The sequence below is a fragment of the Enoplosus armatus genome, chromosome 11 (genome assembly GCF_043641665.1).
Source record: "Enoplosus armatus isolate fEnoArm2 chromosome 11, fEnoArm2.hap1, whole genome shotgun sequence".
Classification (NCBI taxonomy): domain Eukaryota; kingdom Metazoa; phylum Chordata; class Actinopteri; order Centrarchiformes; family Enoplosidae; genus Enoplosus; species Enoplosus armatus.
In genome coordinates this window covers 1,689,540-1,710,894 of record NC_092190.1, presented here as the reverse complement: position 1 = coordinate 1,710,894, position 21,355 = coordinate 1,689,540, and the positions used below count along the sequence as shown (strand labels likewise).

The window sequence follows — 21,355 nt, the reverse complement described above, 5'->3', positions numbered from 1 at the left end:
GTTAGTTTCTCCATATTTTTTTTTTCCTGTTGACTCTGTATTTCTCTTAGGTGTGTCATCACACCCCAGCCACAGTTGTGTGTGTGTGTGTGTGTGTGTGTGTGTGCGGGTTAGGGTTGGTTGGGGGTTGGGTGGGGTTCGTGACATGTGGGAGTTAGTCATTTTATTCTCTGCTTTTGATTTACATTTTTTTTTCTTTTCTATTTTCTTTTATTCTTTTTCATTTCTTTTTTAAATTATTTTTGTATCCATTTATTCAATTATTATTTTGCACTGTTGTTTTGGTACCTTAAATTCTACCTATATGCACATATATATATATATATATATATATATATATATATATATATATATATATGTTACTTACATATTATAACTTTTGTCATTAATGTTACTGTTATTTACTTTTTTTGTGTTTTTCTACAAATCCTTGTGATGTTGTGAAAACTGCATTATATACTGTAACTACTGAGATGCCCCCTTTTTAATTTTTGTTGAAATAAAAAAGAATTATCAGAATTATCAGAAAGCAAGTCCTGCTGCTGAAAGGCTTTCCATCCCTTAATCTTCAATTGATATGGTGGGTGACGCAGGGTTTGGAATTTGGATATTTCCTGTAGGTCTAAAGTTGGTATCAAAAATTTCCCAGTCTATGCAGGCAATTGAACCCTGTCATTGTGTAATGGCGTCCTCTGACCACTGGCTGACGCTGTAGGTCTGGGGCTTGTGACGTTTCAGAACCTGTCTGTAATGCAGAAATAGGAAGATAACATTGTGATCTGCAAAGCCGAGTGGCGGGAGACGTATGCGTCAGTAATATTTCCATGAGTCCAGGATGTTTCCCCTTCTTGTCAGACATATTGTCCACGTATTGTTGAAATGAAGGCAGAACACTGTCGAGTCTGCAGCTGTTCAAAGTCACCAGCCATAAACACTGAGAGAGAAAAACACATACAACCATCATATAATGCAACTGATGAGAACCAAATAATTATTTTGTCATAATTATTCTTTTGCCCTAAATATGCAATGAGTTATAATCTTAAAACTGACAATGAGTAGAACAACGCATGAGTTTTCTCATATACAGTTTATAAACTTTATACAGAGAGAGAAGAGAGGGCTTTCACTTCAATTTTTGGGATTTTGAATTTAGTGAAAATCTTCGTATAGCAGATCTTGTTTTAGTCAGTCCACAGTCTCTCTACAGTATGTTGGCCTCACATGAGCCAGGCTGCAGTATCTGAAGAGTGACAATGACTTTCATGGCTTTTCTAAACCAGGGGTAAAACAGTGCATAGATCAAAGGGTTTAGACAAGAGTTAAAATATAACAGAAAGGTTACAGGGAATCCAGATGGAGTACTGAGTAAGCTGTCAGCAGCAAGAGTGACACAATAATATGGGCAGAAACATATTAGAAACACAAGTACAAGAACACCAAGAGTCCTGGCTGCTTTCAGCTCAGATTTCCTTGTTGGATTTACTGAACGCTGAAGTGTAGCAGCTGTGATGTGAGAGCGCATGGCACGAGCCTGAGACACAGCCACAACAAATACTCTCATATACAGAACAATGATGATAGTAACTGGAACAATAAAGGTCAAAACAAGGTCAACAACTCCTGCGATAAAGTCAGTGACAATCACACATTCTCTGTAGCAGGAATTATGTCTGTCGGATTGACTCAGGTCATCCTTTGAAAGGAGAATGCTGTACAAAACAGACCAGAACCAACACAGACAAACAGAGAGTTCAATTCTTGTCACAGTGATTCTGGTGGGGTAATGCAGAGGGTCACATATAGCCACATAGCGGTCGGCTGATATGAGCATCATGTCTCCTATTGAGACACAGGTTATGGTGTATGCTATTACACTAGAGAAAGAACACATGAAGTCACCAAGAAACCAGCAGGATGTTTTTAGGTGGATCACGCCCGGCATCAGCACGAGGCCCACGAGAAAGTCTGAGACAGCCAGAGAGAGGAGGAGGATGTTGGTGGGGGTGTGGAGCAGCCTCGAGGGAAAGAGAAAAGAGTCGATAACCCAACAAGTTCTCATATCTAAATGACAAAATGTTGTTTCATTTCAGTGCCTTCAAAAACAATCAAGGAAAAAGGTTTTCTTTGCTGATCTGCCGCAGCAACAGGCCTTTTTCACAGCAGACATTTTGACCTGTCATAGTAGGAAAAGAACAGGTGTTACAGTACTAACATTATTGTTGTCATTATTCAAGTGTCCCAGTAAAACATAACAGCGAGACATCACCAGCATGCACAATACCAGGACACTGAAACTGAAGCACCTAAATGGAATTCAGCCATCATTCATTTTATGTTTTACACCTTTGTTTTTCCGACTGTGACATGTCAAAATATCTTCTGTGGTTCCATTGTTAAGGTCTGGTTCATCTTAGGCAATAAGACTTTATAGTAGAACAGTTAACAGTTAACAAAAGCCACAGAGTGTCAGTGACAATCTGACACTGTATATTTTATACTTATACTTGACATACCACTTGATTTCTAACTCAGTACATCACAGTCATATATAAACCTAAGCCACTATAAACACTGAATATACTGCATACTGCCATTTATACATGCATATACTGTACATATCCACATACATCATGTATATAAAGCACCCTGTTACATTAATCATTCAATATTTCTTCCAGCATGATCACACAATCCTACACTATTCTTGTTTACATATAGACAATCTGTTGTTGTTCATTGTTGTATTGTTTATACGTATATATATGTTTATCTTCTTTCTTATATAGACATCATACCTAAATGTCTACCTTTGTTCAGCTTTGCTGTCCTTGGTTTTCAGCTGTATTTCTATACTGTGTAAGTAAATAGAGAGCAAAAAAACATGTGTATACATACTTGGCCTTCTTCTGATTCTGATTGAAACATTACAGGCGTGGTTCAAAGAAACCAAGGAATATAGTTAGTAGGAGACATGTAGTTTGCCAGATTTAAAAAGTAACTCAATTCTTCTTGGATCTCAGTGTTCATAGTTGTAAAACTTAAACTGTGGGTTCTGCTGAGACATGAAACTTTACCTGAAGTGGGAGACTGAGATGATGACAAGCAGGTTGAGAGCTACAGTGAGCACACAGATGGAGGGCAGCAGGATGTTCAGGAGCACAGCTTCAGACCAAGGAAGTGTCGGCTTCTTGCAGGAGATGTTGAGGAGTTGTGGAAAACAGAACTCCGCTCCGTCCTGGGTCTCCATCATGAGAGAGAGGAGGGGGGGGGGGGGGGGGGAAGCTGCAGCTCTGGCAGATTTCTACCCAGAACTCTCTGTCATACAGCTGCTTTATCTCTTTCTACCATCGTCTCCATCCCTCCCCTCCTCTCTCACTGTCTCTGTTGGACACTGATGTCCTTCCTCCCCTGCTCTACACATCCCACTATCATCTTCATCACTTGTTCTGCCTCTCTCTCTCTCTCATACACTTTCTGCTATCCGACCCACTTACCGGGGAGCAAACATCCTGGACTCCACCCCGAGAGGAAGGGTCCCACTCGGCCACCCAGACTGAGCAAACAAAGGCCTGGACACGTGGAGACGTTGGCCTCTCTCTGTTATTTGGGGAAGAGCAGTGGTTGGTAAACCAGGGAGCACTGGAAATGTGACAGACCAGTGGCAGAGTTGCGGAGTGTGTTGTGCATATACTCAACCCAAAGCAGTTGTTTTGACTAAGAGGAAGGGTTGTTGGAGGAGATGCACTGCAGGACCGTCTCCATGTCTTTCTGTTATTCTACACATTTTTTCTTAATCATTGTACATATCCCCCCTTAAGTGTTCTGCCTTCATGTCCATCTTCCTTCCTGCTTCTACTTATAACTATAATGTAAATACTAACTGCACTTACACTACACTGATCACCTTTGAGTTTGGGAAGGGCCCACGTACCGGGTAGCAAACTTCCTGGACTCTACCCCGAGAGGAAGCGTCCCACTTGGCCACCCAGACTGAGCGAACAAAGGCCTGGACGCGTGGAGACGTTGGCCTCTCTCTCTTGTTCGGGAAAGAGCAGTGGTTGGTAGACCAGGGTGCACTGGAAATGTGATAGACCACTGGCAGAGTTGGGGAGTGTGTGGTGCGTACATCACCAAGTTTTTGTTAGATCCCGCGTAACCCCTGGTCAGGAGGTACTGGACCAGCTCTCCGTTTAAAGGGGCCGAGTTCGCAGCCCTACCGGTATCACCTGGTTATGGTAATGAAAACTATTCAAGCTGGTGGCGAGGAGAAACGCCTTGCTACTCACTGCCTTCTTCCGAAGTCCACCCTGCGTACTCCGGTATAGCACCAGGCTAAGTAGCCCTGTACCTGATACTTTCACCGGCCACGGCTGTTAATGGCAGCTCTGCTCTTTGTGATCTTTGCACTTGGTATGGGTGCTAGGAAATGTTTTAGGAACTTGTAAAATAGGTCCCAAGGATCTGTTAATTTGATTGGCTAGAGTAACCTTTAGGTACCATGAAAGTTGTTAAACACACTTTACCTTTAAGACCGCAGTCCTTAAGACAGGATAAAGCCAATGTCCACAAATTGGGCTTCAATTGCAGTTTATGAATTTATTGCAAAAATAGGCAGGGCAAAGCATACAACTCAAAAATAATTGCAAATCCAATGATTGGAAAAGTTTGGTAAAATAGTTGAATATTGTAATTTTCTTGTAAAGCAGCTCTGGCAGCTTTCTGAACAAAGTGATATAACTGCCTGCAGTATTTATACTGTTTATCTGGCAATCCTCACGTCAAAAAAAGATGGAATGATTGCTGCTGTGATAACTTTATAATTTTATGAAAAAAGATTTTGATCTTCCAACTCACGGATCTGTTTCTCAAACTAGTCTTCCCAGACCATGTCATATCACCTCACCAGTAGCTGGAGTAACACTGTCATGGACTCTGCTGGAGCCTCCTGCTCCTCCTGAACCCCACCCTCCTGCTGCTCCTCTCACACACATTCCACAGCCTTTCATCTTCCAGGCAGCACCTGCCAGTTTTTTCCCTCCAGGCCCTTGGACATTTCCCCTTTTTCCCCTGTCTACCAATCACCCACCAGGCTGCTCTTCCTGACACTCACCTCCAGCTCATTTCCCAAGTACCACCAGTATTCATACTAGTCACCTTCCCTTTGTTCTCTGCCAGATCGTTGTTTGTGCGTAGCATGCTTCGTGTCCCGCCTGTTTGAACATTTGTGACCTTTTGGATTCCGACCTGTACCTGCCTACTGGATTTTGAGCTTCTGCCTGCTCCCTTTGTACCTCTGCCTGATTTCCTCGAAGGTTTGGATTTGACCCTGGAATTGTCTGTACCTTGCAAACAAGTTAGTAAAGACATTGTGATTGCTCTACCCTCGTCTCTGTCTGCTATTCTGCGTGTGGGTTCCTTCTGATTTGTGACAGTACGATCTGGCCAGCCATTGACCCAGCAGAATTTCAGCAGCTCTGTGCACTAGTGCACAAGCAGGGAGCTGCACTCGACTCTCAGCAGAAGGACACGGCCATGGTGACTCAGCACCTGCAAGCAATCACTGGCAATCTTGATCTCCTGACTACCCAGTTACAGCAGCTTCAGACCCCGGTCCCAGCCAGGGACAGGGGCTGGGACCGGCTATCAGGCTATCCCTTCTCCACCTCCGCCGCCTGCTTTCCCCACTCCCCAGCAATGAGCCACGCCTGCCTCCTCCCAGACACTACAGTGGTGAGCCTGGTCTTTGTCGCTCCTTTCTGTCACAATGCTCTCTGGTTTTTCAACTGCAGCCTTCCTCCTTTCCATGTGATCGTTCCCGAGTTGCCTACATTATCACTCTCTTGGATGGAAGAGTGAGAGAGTGGGGAACTTCTGGGAGGGTCTGGGAGGCCAATTCAGCGGTGCACCTCCCTGGATAGTTTTACCCAGGAAATGAGAAAGGTCTTCGACTGGTCCGCCAGTGGCAGAGAGGCAGGACGGGTTCTGTTGCAAGCACGCCAAGGGAGGAGGTCAGTTTCTGATTATGCCATTGATTTTTGCACGTTAGCTGCTAATTGTTCCTGGAACACTGAGGCTCATTACAAATACGATTTTTGAATGGAGTTTTGGAGGCCATAAAGGATGAGCTAGCTCCCTGTGAATTACCTACCACACTAGACTCACTTATTGACCTGGCCATTCGCATTGACACCAGATTCAGATCACAAAGGCAGAAAGAGAGATTAGCCAGGCGCCCTCAGCTGTCTCCCCGCAGATCGCAGACAGCAGAGCAAGCTGTGACCTCCTCAGATCCGGAGCCCATGCAGGTGGACCGAACCAGGCTGTCTCCAGCAGAGCTGCGACAACGCCTCATCACAGGTTCCTGCCTTTACTGTGGTCAACCAGGACACTATGTTGCTTACTGTCCGTTAAAAGACAACGCTCACCAGTAGGCCGGGAGTTACTGGTGAGTGCCCTCCCCTTCTCTGAATCTCCTTTCCAACGCTTTCTACTAACTGCCAACCTACAGTGGAGAGACCAGCGGTTGGAGGTGGCCATATTGCTGGACCCAGGTGCAGACGAAAGCATGGTTGACACAGCACTGGTCAGACAACTGGGCATTCTCACCCGAAGGTTACCCCAGACCATGCAAGCCAATGTTCTCAATGGCTAGCCCCTAGCCAAGGTAAAATATGTAACTGAGCCTGTTACTCTCCTGGTTTCTGGTAACCACTGTGAAAAGATCCAGTTGCATCTCATAGACACTCCACAGTTTCCCATAATACTAGGCTACCCCAGGCTGGTCAAACACAATCCCCAAATTGACTGGGTAAATAAAACCATTTTGGGTTGGAGCACTTACTGTTTGTCTCAGTGGCTTTCTTCAGCTCTGCCACCAGGTGGTACCATGGAACCACTGGAGGAGTTTCCGGACCTGTCGGCGGTACGTAAAGAATATCTGGACCTTAAGGCCGTGTTCAGCAAATCACGAGCCATCACCCTTCCTCCACACCGCCCATATGACTGTGCCATTGATCTGTTGTCTGGTGCGTCACCGCCTAAAGGAAGGCTCTATTCACTGACTACCCCTGAGAGGGAGGCCATGAACAAGTATATTAACAATGCTTTGTCTGCAGGCCGTATACGGCCATCCTCTTCTCCTGCGGGTGCAGGCTTCTTCTTTGTAGAGAAGGATAGTTCACTCCGACCCTGCATCGACTACCGAGGTCTCAATGATTCAACTGCTGAGAACCGTTATCCATTGCCTCTCCCCTTCTCTGCTTTTGAGAACTTGCAGGGAGCGACCATCTTCTCTAAACTGGATCTCCGCAATGCGTACCACCTGGTGCGCATTCGCGAGGGGGATGAGTGGAAGACGGCCTTTAACACCCCCAGCGGACACTACGAGCACCTGGTAATGCCATTTGGATTGACCAATGCCCCAGCTGTTTTTCAAGGTCTAGTGAATGATGTGTTAAGGGACATGATTAATAAATTTGTCTATGTTTACTTGGACGACATTCTGATATTTTCCAAGTCCCCTCTGGAGCAAGTGCAGCATGTGAGACAGGTCCTGCAACGTCTATTGGAGAACCAGCTGTATGTTAAGGCTGAGAAGTGTAACTTCCACCGGGACACGGTGTCTTTTTTGGGATTTGTAGTGTCTGCTGGGAGATTGGAGATGGATATTGCCAGTGCTGGAGTGGCCCCAGCCAACCATCTGAAAGGACCTTCAGAAGTTCCTTGGGTTTGCTAACTTTAACCAGCGGTTTATCCATAACTACAGTTCTGTTGCAGTCCCACTAACTGCCCTGACCTGTCCCAAGGTTCCCTTTTCCTGGTCCACTGCGGCAGAGGAGGCCTTCGCCAAGCTGAAGAGAGCTTTTACCTCGGCCCCCATTCTCATCACACCTGATCCTCAGCTCCAATTTGTGGTTGAGGTGGATGCCTCTGATGTGGGAGTGGGGGCTGTCCTATCTCACCGCTCTTCCAATGATAATAAGTTGCACCCCTGTGCTTTCTTCTCCCACCGTCTGTCTTCCACAGAAAGAAATTATGACTGGTTGTCCTCCAGGAACCTACCCCTCTGGACTGTCTCCAGAAAGTTGACTCCTAGGTTTGTTGGTCCATTTCCAGTGTCAAGAATTAATAATCCATCTGCTGTCTGTTTGCAGTTGCCCCAGACCGTTCGGAGAATCCATCCCACCTTCCATGTATCCTGCATCAAACCATCACGTACAAGCACACTCGCCCCACCCGCCAACCTTCCTCCTCCTCCTCCTCCACCCCGGCTCATCGATGGGGAGGAGGTGTACACCATCAAAAAGCTCCTCAAGCCTCGTCGTCGTGGGAGGTGCATCCAATATTTGGTAAACTGGGAGGGCTACGGCCCAGAGGAGAGGTCTTGGGTTCTTTCCAGGGACATCTACGACCCCTCCCTCATCAGAGAGTTCCACCGTCGACACCCAGATGAACCCAGTAGAATGCCTGGGGGCGTCCATCGAGGGGGGGTACTGTCATGGACTCTGCTGGAGCCTCCTGCTCCTCCTGAACCCCACCCTCCTGCTGCTCCTCCCACACACACTCCCCAGCCTTTCATCTTCCAGTCAGCACCTGCCAGTTTTTTCCCTCCAGGCCTTTGGACATTTCCCCTTTTTCCCCTGTCTACCAATCACCCACCAGCCTGCTCTTCCTGACACTTGCCTGCAGCTCATTTCCCAATTACCTCCAGTATTTATACCAGTCACCTTCCCTGTTGTTCTCTGCCAGATCGTTGTTTGTGCTTAGCATGCTTCGAATCCCGCCTGTTTGAACATTTGTGACCTCTTGGATTCCGACCTGTACCTGCCTACTGGTTTTTAAGCTTCTGCCTGTTTCCTTTGGCCCTCTGCCTGATTTCCTCGAAGGTTTGGATTTGACCCTGGAATTGTCTGTACCTTGCAAACAAGTTAGTAAAGACATTGTGATTACTCTACCCTCGTCTCTGTCTGCTATTCTGCGTGTGGGTATCTTTTGATCTTCCAACTCATGGATTTGTTTCTCAAACTAGTCTTCCCAGACCATATTATATCACCTCACCAGTAGCTGGAGTAACACAAATCTACACAAATGCAGCCCTTTGTTGAGGACTTGTATGTGCTTGCAGATGACAATACTGTGCCAATGATGGTTATGTACATAGGGGCCACTGTGTGAAGGACAGACAAGTAGGGCCAAAGCATCTCCATAGCACCTTCTAGAAATGTATGCAAGAAAAACCCAACAGAAAGTGCTATGTGTTTGGGGATGGCAGAGAGGTTGTTGATATCAGTGGTGTGTCATTCACAGCTCAATTTATTATCCAGGATGAGTTCAAGGTATTTGAGGCACTCCGTCATCTCAACAGTTTCATTATTGGTGCAGGTGGAGTTGTGGGCTGCACTGTGTGTGCTGGGATTCTTAATGAACAGTTGTTTTGTCTTTGTTACATTCAGTTGCAGGTAATTGTTCATGCACCATTTTGAAGTGGGAGATGGAGTCTTGATAGCCTAAAACAGAGTCATAGTCATTAAGGAGTGCAGGTGTAGTCGTGCCATTGGACTATTTGAAGTATGTGTCGACAGGTGAAGAGCTGATTCAGTTATTGGTGTAAAGGGTAAACAGAAAAGGCTCAGGACACAACCTTGTGGGGCTCCGGTGTCGGTGATGGTGGTTGAGGATGTTACGTTTCCAACGGATCAGGCAAGGGTACATTATGTGATCGGGTTACTGCAAGGAAAAGCTTTAGCTTGGGCCGAAGCCGTAAATACCAGTTCTGATATCTCCACGCTGAATTATGATGAGCTTACCAACAGACTTCGGAGTGTGTTTGACCATCCTGATCACTCCGGAAGCGCGAACAAACGCCTGTATAACATCTGTCAGGACCCCCGTGGCAGAATACTCTGTTGAATTCCGCACACTGGCTGCAGATGCGGGATAGAGTGACCCGTTGCTCAGATGCGCTTTTTTGAATGGCCTCGGAGAACAATTAAAAGATGAGATTGCCACTCGCGATGAGCCTCCCGACTTGGACTCTCTTATTTCTCTGGCCATAAAGATTGATAACCGGCTTTGGGAGCGTCACCGTGAGAGGGCAGGACGCTCGCCGCTTCTGTGTTTTCCTCCAGTGCGGTGCGCTAATCCGCATTCATCCTCCGGAGAAGCATCCAACTCTTCTTCCCTCGCCACAGCCCTGGAGGAGCCCATGCAACTTGTGCGCATGCGCCTCTCTCCGATGGAGCGGACCCGGAGAATGCTAAGAGGGGAACGTCTTTACTGCGGACAGCTCGGACATTACATTGCTGTCTGCCCAGTACGGCCAAAAGATCAGATTAAGCTAAAGATAATTTCTTCACCTCAGACTCCTATAGTTCTAGGACACCCCTGGTTGGCAAAACATAATCCACACATTGATTGGTCCAGAAATAAGATCATTAGCTGGAGTAATTATTGTCTCTCCACCCGCCTGTAATCTGTGCTGCCTCCAGCAGAGGGCGCCACCAGTACACCCAACCCTGATTCCCCCTGATTTATCTTCTATTCCCTATGTATAACATGACCTGGCAGAGGTTTTTCATAAGGATCTGGCCCAATCACTACCGGCCCACCGGCCCGATGACTGCTCCATTGACCTCCTTCCAGGTGCCCAGTTCTCACAGTTAAGAACAAATACCCCTTACCTCTGATTTCTGCTGCATTCAAACCACTTCACAAGGCCACAGTGTTTTCCAAGCTGGATCTCCGCAATGCATATCATCTGATCAGAATCAAGGAGGGAGATGAATGGAAAACTGCCTTCAACACCCCTTTGGGCCACTTTGAATATCTGGTAATGCCTTTTGGTCTCACTAATGCTCTTGCAGTCTTGCAGTCCCTAGTGAATGATGTCTTAAGAGATTTTTTGAACCGTTTCGTGTGCCTGGATGACATCCTCATTTTTTCTGAAAAAATGTCTGACCACATTTCCCATGTCCAACAGGTGCTGCAGAGGCTGTTGGAAAACAGACCATATGTCGAGGCGGAGAAATGTGAGTTTCATGTGGAATCAGTGAGTTTTCTGGGATATATAGTGGTGAGGGGACAGCTAAAGGCAGATCCAGATAAAATCTGAGCTGTAGCAGAGTGGCCACGTCCCAGTAACCAAAAACAGCTTCAGAGATTTCTGGGTTTTGCTGACTTTTACAGACGCTTCATCCGCAACTATCGCAAAGTGGCAGCCCCCCTAACCAAACGTTGTTTGGACTGACCATAAAAATTTAGCCGACTGGATGTCCGCTAAACGACTCAATCCCAGACAGGCTCGCTGGGCTCTGTTGTTTGGCCGATTCTCCTTCACACTCACATATCGTCCTGGTTCCAGAAACGTGAAACCAGTCTCCCGGATACACAATTCTGTGACAGGAACCAGGAAAAGAGATCATATTTCTCCTGTATTAGCTTTGCTGAACTGGCTCCCTGTAAAATCTAGAATAGAGTTTAAAATCTCTTTCTGTCTATCTGTCTCTCCCCCTCCCTCTTTCTCCCTCCCCCGCTACGTCTCTCTCTCTCTCTCTCTCAAACCCAACCGGTCAAAGCAGATGACCGCCCACCGAGTCTGGTTCTGCTCGAGGTTTCTGCCTCTTAAAAGGAAGTTTTTCCTTGCCACTGTCGCCAAAGGTCTTGCTCATGGTGGGAACTGTTGGGTCTCTGTAATAACATTATAAAGAGTCGGTCTAGACCTGCTCTTTTTGTAAAGTGTCATGAGATGACTTTTTGTTGTGATTTGGCGCTATACAAATAAAACTGAACTGAATTGAATTTATTGGCTCAAGTCCCCAAACACTCCCTGGTGCAGATTGGAAGCACTCTCTTGTACCTCATCTTCCCTCTCCACCCTGCTGTACGCATCCCTACCTATCCAAATCAAACATTATACAGACAACCCAGTAGTTCTTACCACTTTAAAAATCTGGCAGCAATTTAGCCACCATTTTAAGTTCTTAACTGCATCAACCTTGGCTCCAATATGTAATAATCATTCATCCCCCCCTTCATCTTTAGATTCATTTTTCTCCCAGTGGAACAGTAAAGGTATTAAGACTTTTCAAGACTTGTATACAGAAGGGGTGTTCGCAGATTTTTCTTATATGTCATCCACATTTGGACTACTGCTTTCTTTAAAACTACATCAAAGAGCACCAGTTTCCAAAATTAATAACTCCCTCATGTCATTTGAAGATAGTGGTACAATTAAAACAAACAGGTAATTGCATTCACGTCTCTCATAGCCAGACGAATCGTACCATTACATTGGAACTCTGCCAAGAGTGCTTCTACATCCCAATGGCTTAAAGATGTTATGTTCTTTCTCAAACTGGAGAAAATAAAATATACCCTGAGAGGTTCAAGGAAAAAAAAAATTCATATATGGCAGCCCTTTATGACCCATGTTAATGTGTTGCACCGCTTGCCCTCCGATTAATCCCAGTATGTACCTGCCCAGCTATCCATGTTTGTTTGTTAGTTTCTCCATATTTTTTCTTTTCCTGTTGACTCTGTATTTCTCTTAGGTGTGTCATCACACCCCAGCCACAGTTGTGTGTGTGTGTGTGTGTGTGCGGGATAGGGTTGGTTGGGGGTTGGGTGGGGTTCGTGACATGTGGGAGTTAGTCATTTTATTCTCTGCTTTTGATTTACATTTTTTTTTCTTTTCTATTTTCTTTTATTCTTTTTCATTTCTTTTTTAAATTATTTTTGGATCCATTTATTCAATTATTATTTTGCACTGTTGTTTTTGTACCTTAAATTCTACCTATATATATAATATATATATATATTATATCTATATTATAGATTATATAGTATATTTTTGTACCTTAAATTCTACCGATATATTGGTAGAATTTAAGGTACAAAAACAACAGTTTTTATATATGCATATATATACAGTATATATTATAACTTTTGTCATTAATGTTACTTTTATTTACTTTTTTGTTTTTCGACAAATCCTTGTGATGTTGGGAAAACTGCAATATATACTGTAACTACTGAGATGCCCCCTTTTTCATTTTTGTTAGTTAATAAAAAAGAATTATCAGAATTATCAGAAAGCAAGTCCTGCTGCTGAAAGGCTTTTCATACCTTAATCTACGATTGATATGGTGGGTGACGCAGGGTTTGGAATTTGGATATTTCCTGAAGGTCTAAAGTTGCTATCAAAAATTTCCCAGTCTATGCAGGCAAATGAACCCTGTAATTGTGTAATGGCGTCCTCCGACCACTGGCTGACGCTGTAGGTCTGGGGCTTGTGACGTTTCAGAACCTGTCTGTAATGCAGAAATAGGAAGATAACATTGTGATCTGCGGGAGACGTATGCGTCAGTAATATTTCCATGAGTCCAGAATGTTTCCCCTTCTTGTCAGACATATTGTCCACGTATTGTTGAAATGAAGGCAGAACACTGTCGAGTCTGCAGCTGTTAAAAGTCACCAGCCATAAACACTGAGAGAGAAAAACACATGCAACCATCATATAATGCAACTGATGAGAACCAAATAATTATTTTGTCATAACTTGTCATAATTATTCTTTTGCCCTAAATATGCAATGAGTTATAATCTTTACATAAAATTGACAATGAGTAGAACAACGCGTGAGTTTTCTCATATACAGTTTATAAACTGTATACAGAGAGAGAAGAGAGGGCTTTCACTTCAATTTTTGGGATTTTTAATTCAGTGAAAATGTTTGTATATCAGATCTTGTTTTAGTCAGTCCACAGTCTCTCTACAGTATGTTGGCCTCACAGGAGCCAGGCTGCAGTATCTGAAGAGTAAAAATGACTTTCATTGCTTTTCTAAACCAGGGGTAAAACAGTGCATAGATCAAAGGGTTTAGACAAGAGTTAAAATAGAACAGAAAGATCACAAATAATCCAGATGGAGTAATGAGTAAGCTGTCAGCAGCAAGAGTGACACAATAATATGGGCAGAAACATATTAGAAACACAAGTACAAGAACACCAAGAGTCCTGGCTGCTTTCAGCTCAGATTTCCTTGTTAGATTTACTGAACGCTGAAGTGTAGCAGCTGTGATGTGAGAGCGCATGGCACGAGCCTGAGACACAGCCACAACAAATACTCTCATATACAGAACAATGATGATAGTAACTGGAACAATAAAGGTCAAAACAAGGTCAACAACTCCTGCAATAAAGTCAGTGACAATCACACATTCTCCGTAGCAGGAATTATGAATATCTAGCTGAGTCAAGTAATCGTTTATAAAGAGACTGTTGTAGAGAACAGAACAGGACCAGCACAGACAAACGGAGAGTTTAACTCTTCTCACAGTGATTCTGGTGGGGTAATGCAGAGGGTCACAAATAGCCACATAGCGGTCGGCTGATATGAGCACCATGTCTCCTATTGAGGCAGAGGTTATGGTGTATGCTACAAAATTACACAAAGAACACATGAGGTCACCAAGAAACCAGCAGGATGCTCTCATGTGGATTACACCTGGCATCAGCACGAGGCCCAAGAGAAAGTCTGAGACAGCCAGAGAGAGGAGGAGGATGTTTGTGGGGGTGTGGAGCTGCCTAGAGGGAAAGAGAAAAGAGTCGATAACCCAACAAGTCCTCATATCTAAATGACAAAATGTTGTTTCATTTCAGTGCCTTCAAAAACAATCAAGGAAAAAGGTTTTCTTTGCTGATCTGCCGCAGCAACAGGCCTTTTTCACAGAAGACATTTTGACCTGTCATAGTAGGAAAAGAACAGGTGTTACAGTACTAACATTACTGTTGTCATTATTCCCAGTAAAACATAACAGCGAGACATCACCAGCATGCACAACACCAGGACCCTGAAACTGAAGCACCTAAATGTTTTACACCTTTGTTTTTCCGACTGTGACATGTCAAAATATCTTCTGTGGTTCCATTGTTAAGGTCTGGTTCATCTTAGGCAATAAGACTTTACAGTAGAACAGTTAACAGTTAACAAAAGCCACAGAGTGTCAGAAACCATCTGACACTGTATGTTTTATACTTACACTTGACATACCACTCGATTTCTAACTCAGTACATCACGGTCATATATAAACCTAAGCCACTATACACACTGTATATACTGCATACTGACATGTATACATGCATATACTGTACATATCCACATACATCATGTATATAAAGCACCCTGTTACATTAATCATTCAATATTTCTTCCAGCATGATCACACAATCCTACACTATTCTTGTTTACATAAAGACAATCTGTTGTTGTTCATTGTTGTATTGTTTATACTATATGTATATTTATCTTCTGTCTTATATATACATCATACCTAAATGTCTACCTTTGTTCAGCTTTGCTGTCCTTGGTTTTCAGCCGTATTTCTATTCTGTGTAAGTAAATAGAGAGCAAAAATGTGTACACATACTTGGCCTTCTTCTGATTCTGATTGAAACATTACAGACGTGGTTCAAAGAAACCAAGGAATCTTGTTAGTAGGAGACATGTAGTTTGCCAGATTTAAAAAGTAGCTCAATTCTTCTTGGATCTCAGTGTTCACAGTTGTAAAACTTAAACTGTGGGTTCTGCTGAGACATGAAACTTTACCTGAAGTGGGAGACTGAGATGATGACAAGCAGGTTGAGAGCTACAGTGAGCACACAGTTGGAGGGCAGCAGAATGTTCAGGAGCACAGCTTCAGACCAAGGAAGTGTCGGCTTCTTGCAGGAGATGTTGAGGAGTTGTGGAAAACAGAACTCCGCTCCGTCCTGGGTCTCCATCATGAGAGAGAGGAGGAGGAGGAGGAGGAGGAGGAGAAGCTGCAGCTCTGGCAGCTTTCTGCCCAGAACTCTCTGTCATACAGCTGCTTTATCTCTTTCTATCATGGTCTCCATCCCTCCCCTCCTCTCTCACTGTCTCTGTTGGACACTGATGTCCTTCCTCCCTCGCTCTACACATCCCACTATCATCTTCATCACTTCACCTATTCCACTCCCCCCTCCCCCTCCGGCTCCTCACAGCCCCCCACCCCCCTGTGAAAGCTTTCCTCACACCTCGTTCCCCAGTCCCCAGGCTGACGGCACTCTTCAACCTGACGACTCCACCCCTCCCCCACCGGTCACCTCTACAGTGTGCTTCACTGCCGACCATGTTAGAAGACAGCTGAGGAGACTCCACTCCAGCAAGGCTGCAGGCCCCGATGGTGTCAGCCCAAGGGTGCTTAAAGCCTGTGCCCCCCAGCCATGTGGAGCTATGTCTTCAACATGAGCCTGAGTCTTCAGAGGGTCCCCGTGCTGTGGAAGACATCCTGCCTCGTTCCTGTGCCAAAGACGCCGCGACCCAGTGGCTCCAAGGACTGCAGACCCGTGGAACTGACCTCCCACATCATGAAGACCCTGGAGAGACTCGTCCTGGAGCTTCTCCGGCCCTTGGTCAAGCCACACTTGGACCCCCTTCAGTTCGCCTATCAGCCCCGACTTGGAGTGGAGGATGCCATCATCTACCTGCTCAACCGCGTCTACGCCCACCTGAATAAGCCGGCGAGCACTGTGAGAGTCATGTTTTTTTCTCCAGTGCGTTCAACACCATCCGTCCGGCTCTACTGGGTGAGAAGCTGACGGAGATGCAGGTGGATGCCCCCCTCGTGTCCTGGATTGTGAACTACCTGACTGGCAGACCACAGTATGTGTGCTTACAACACTGTGTGTCAGACAGAGTGGTCAGCAACACCGGGGCCCCGCAGGGGACTGTCCTCTCTCTCTTCCTCTTTACCGTCTACACCACAGACTTCAGCTACTGCACAGAGACCAGCCATCTTCAGAAGTTTTCTGATGACTCAGCAATAGTTGGATGTATCAGCAAAGGTGATGAGGAGGAGTACAGGGCTGCTGTGGACAACTTTGTCACATGGTGCGAGCAGAACCACCTGCAGCTCAACGTGACAAAGACAAAGGAACTGACTGTTAATCTGAGGAGGACCAAGGTGCCGATGACCCCTTTTTCCATCCAGGGGGTCAGTGTGGACATTGTAGAGGATTACAAGTACCTGGGAGTTCACATAGACAATAAACTGGACTGGGTAAAGAACATTAATGCCCTCTACAGGAAGGGCCAGAGCCGTCTCTACTTTCTGGGGCGGCTGAGGTCCTTCAACATCTGCCGGACTATGCTGAGGATGTTTTATGAGTCTGTGGTGGCCAGTGCTATCCTCTATGCTGTTGCATGCTGGGGCAGCAGGCTGAGGGTGGCGGACTCCAACAGACTCAACAAACTGATCCGCAAGGCCAGTGACGTTTTGGGGGTGGAGCTGGACTCTCTGACGGTGGTGTCAGAGAGGAGGACGCTGTCTAAGCTGCGGGGCATCTTGGACAATGTTTCACATCCTCTCCATGACGTACTGGTCGGACACAAGAGCAGCTTCAGTGGGAGACTCGTTCCTCCCAAATGTACAACAGAGCGCCACAGGAAATCATTCCTGCCTGTGGCCATCAGACTGTTCAACTCCTCCCACTCAGTGTCAGACTGGAAATCTGTATCTATCTCACCTGTTCATACACCACCTCACTATTTATTCTAAATGTTTAAGTGCAATACATATATAGTCAGACACTTCGGTGCAACACATACATACATATGCATTGTTATTGTATATATATTTTTTACCTCATTTCACTTAAATACTGTAAATGTGTATATTTTTTATTTTCTATTTCTTATTTTTATATTTTGTATATACTCTTAGTTCTAAATTATGCTACTTTTCTACTCTTGAATGGGAGCACCGGTACTGTACAAATTCCCCCCGGAGATCAATAAAGTATTTCTGATTCTGATTCTGATTCTGACTTGTTAAGCCTCTGTCTCTCTCCCTCTCATACACTTTCCGTTTTTCGGCCCACGTACCGGGTAGTAAACATCCTGGACTCCACCCCGAGAGGAAGGGTCCCACTCGGCCACCCAGACTGAGCGAACAAAGGCCTGGACGCGTGGAGACGTTTCCCTCTCTCTCTTGTTTAGGGAAGAGCAGTGGTTGGTAGACCAGGGAGCCCTGGAAATGTGATAGACCAGTGGCAGAGATGCTACCATGCTACCACCTAGCATGCTACCTCAGCATGGATATTTTTAAACATCTTGTCCATGAAGCTGAGGAAGTGGCCTTTCATTTCACGCTTCCTCTCAAAGTTGCACCTGAGAGACATGAGACAGCTCAGTGCTTGGGGCCTGTTGTTGGGAAGTCGTTGATGTTGACACTTAAAGGGTAATGGTGCTACCCAACTGTTGCTTGAATCTTTCCATAATCCTTCATCCATCATTTTCAAGAAGGAGGCATCCTGCATGGAAGGAGCCACCTGGTTGTCATCTTTGGGCCACTTAGACACATTGCATCCAAAGTGGTCACTATCACAGGTTGATTCCACCTTGACACGGTACATGTTCTAGCTCAGTGGTGTTTGTGTAGAAGGTGCTGATTGTCAGAGGTTTGTGGACTTTACCTAGACATACATGCATACAATGGTCCACCCCAGATTTAACTTCTGAGCATAGGGCAGGATGTGTGAGCCATTTACGGACTTTCTGAACTCTGACAATGTCCCTACCTAAGAGAAGCATAAGTGGGGCTTGCGGGTCAATGTCTTTACCATGAGTGAGTGTGTTTCCCCCTATGCATTAATTCTTCTGGGTATATTAATACAATCCTCCACTTCCCTTTTTTCCAAAATCATGTTCATAATGTTTCTTGAATTCAATTCGTCTCAGTTCAATAACCACACATTCAACCTGCTGGAATGTGATACCTGTGAAGCATGTGAGAGTTTGGTTACAACATTAAATGAAGTTAACGAGTTAACTTAGGTAGGGGAGCAGGGCCACGCCTCAACCACACCTCTAATAACCTGTCTAGCCTACTTACACTCGCCAAACCATCCAGTTTGTCTCTGATTTCTCGAGGACAGACAGCCTGTGCTTCATTCTCAAACGCATGATCGCATCCATAAAAAACTTAGTCAATGCCAAAACTTTCATTTCATGGATCCAGAATTACAGATCAACTTGCCTGATTCAGATGGCAATCTGTACGACGCTCTATTTGACACCGGTTATCCTCCAGCCGCGACACAGCAGTCAGACCACAGCCAAACGTCCCAGCAGAGCCGCTTGTGCTCAGTGGTTAATATGCCATGGCCCGACTGGCATCTCATCACTGAAGCTCCCCTGACTAGATCTCTCCGACTACCGGTAGATCGCAGGCCTCCTCTCCTCGTCAACAAGGGCCGAAAACCGTGGACGCCCCAGGCTTAGCCGCGGGAGCCCGCACCAAACATCTCATTATCACAGGCAGCCTCCCTCTCGTACAGTCCTCGGTTATCCACCGCGGTGCGGCCCGTCCTCCTCTCCAGTTCAGCCGTCCTCATGTCTACAAACAGAGCCCGCCATCCGAGACTGGACCGTCGCTTGCCTCCAACGATTCCACTTCCACTGCAACAGCAATAAAGCAAGGTTGTTTCATCTCTACTTGGCCTCCATCAACACTCCGGCAACAGCAACCACAGGGCCTCCAATGCTTCTGGCAAAACCAAACACCGGCCCTCCAGCGCTTCCGGCTTCCTCGCCAGGGCCAACCAGCCAGCGTTGCCACGTGTGACATCACGGGACATCCACTGCCTCCACCTCCTTCTTCATCAGCCCCCCCTGGTGGGGGACAGGTCGTATTTCCCCGTGCCTGCTCCCTCTGTGCACATACATCCTTTCATCTCACCATCCCTTCTGCTACCCTTCCTTCAGCCGCTTACAGCACTACGGCTTCTGCTCCTTCCTTTTCTTTCAAAACCAACACTGCAGCACAAGAGTCCCATCCAGCAACTCAAAGGGCCGCACCACAGCGTAATCAAGTTGGCGACTCTCAGCCTCCTCTTTCATTTCCAACTGGTCTATCCTGGTCCATTCTTGCGCAAAGCTCCAGTTTTTTACCATTCATCACCCGCCGCACCCCAACCTCCCATCTTCCCTAGGCCAGCAGACGTACATCTTTCAGTTAACGTCCCCATGCCAAAGGCAGATGACAAATGAGGAAGGCCAATCCTCTCTGACACTTTCCACATCTGCCACAACCTTCAGTCCGTGCCCAAAGAACAACACACCGTTGACACCCTTTTGGCCAAAGGAGTCAAAGACAGATTTCTGATAGGCCCATTTAACATCCCTCCTTTCCCAGTGTTCCGTATCAGCCCATTAGGTGTTGCCACTCGGAAATGCTATTGGAAAAAGAGGCTAATAATAGACCCGTCTTACCCATACGGCTCACACATTCTGAGCATCACCAACGTCCTACGTAGTCCAGACTTCTCCATGCAATATGCAACCATCGATCACGCTATCACCCTCATCTGTTTGGCAGGCCACGGAGCTTAGCTTTCTAAAGCGGACATCACCCATCCATCCAGACTTCTGGCGTATTTTCATGGTTTGCTGGAGATGAGCCTATTATTTTTCCGTGCGCCTCAAAGAGATCTTTGACTCTCTTTCAGAAGCCCTGTGCTGGATCATCACTAACAACTACAGACTCCCTTACATACTCCATCTTCCCCACCTCACCTCGGGCTTATTACTCTCACGAAAGCTTTCTCAGACCTTGCCGTCCCTTTTTCCAATGAGCAAACCTTGGGGCCTAGCACCTCCATGGAGTTCTTAGGTATCACCCTGGACTCAATCTCCTTTCAGACATCTCTGCCCTCAGCAAAAATACAGCGCATCACTCTGCTTCTTTCGAACTATCTCCTGGCAGACAGATGCACCAAACGTCAGCTAGTAGCCCACCTTGGCCACCTCAATTATGCCATTCGCATAATCCCACAAGCAAAATCTTTCCTGTCCAGCTGTTGCTGGTAAGCTTTAACTAAAGCTGCCCCTTTCTCCACGAAAGAGAGGTGCTGGATGATGTATGCAAAATGAAAATGCGTCTTTGTCAACATTTCCTGTCTTCTTGGAATGGCATTTCCTTCTTTTACAACAACTACTATGGAGGGAGATGGTTTGCTTCCGCATGGCCCCCAGAGTTAAAATCTCTCGACTCTGAGTCCCATTTTCCTTCTTCCGCGCTTCACGAGCTATACCCCACTGCCACTCTTTGGGGGCATGAATGGTCCAGGAAATCCATACTCACCCACTCTGATAACACTGCAGTTGTAGAAATCCTAAACAAGGTCGATCCCGTTCTCCAGCCATCATGCAATTCCTGCGCAGACTCACATTAATCTCAGCTCAACATCAGTTAATCCTTAGGGCAGCCCATGTTCCTGCTTCGCTGATTCATTATCTCGTTTTTCTCATTTCAGATATTCAGACAGATATTCCAGA

General features: G+C 45.8%; 1 protein-coding gene and 1 pseudogene across 1 annotated transcript; both read right to left on the bottom strand.

Moving 5' to 3' along the window:
- Window positions 1-1,204: 1,204 nt before the first annotated feature.
- Window positions 1,205-7,014, bottom strand: LOC139292307 (trace amine-associated receptor 13c-like; annotated as a pseudogene).
- A 6,757-nt stretch (window positions 7,015-13,771) lies between these two features.
- On the bottom strand, window positions 13,772-15,786 carry LOC139292313 (trace amine-associated receptor 13c-like). Its single transcript, XM_070914618.1, has 2 exons — window positions 15,608-15,786; window positions 13,772-14,585 (listed from the first exon to the last, which is right to left on the bottom strand). The coding sequence occupies exons 1-2, from the start codon at window positions 15,781-15,783 to the stop codon at window positions 13,772-13,774; spliced, it is 990 nt and encodes a 329-aa protein (XP_070770719.1). The 5' UTR covers window positions 15,784-15,786.
- Between the last annotated feature and the right edge of the window lie 5,569 nt (window positions 15,787-21,355).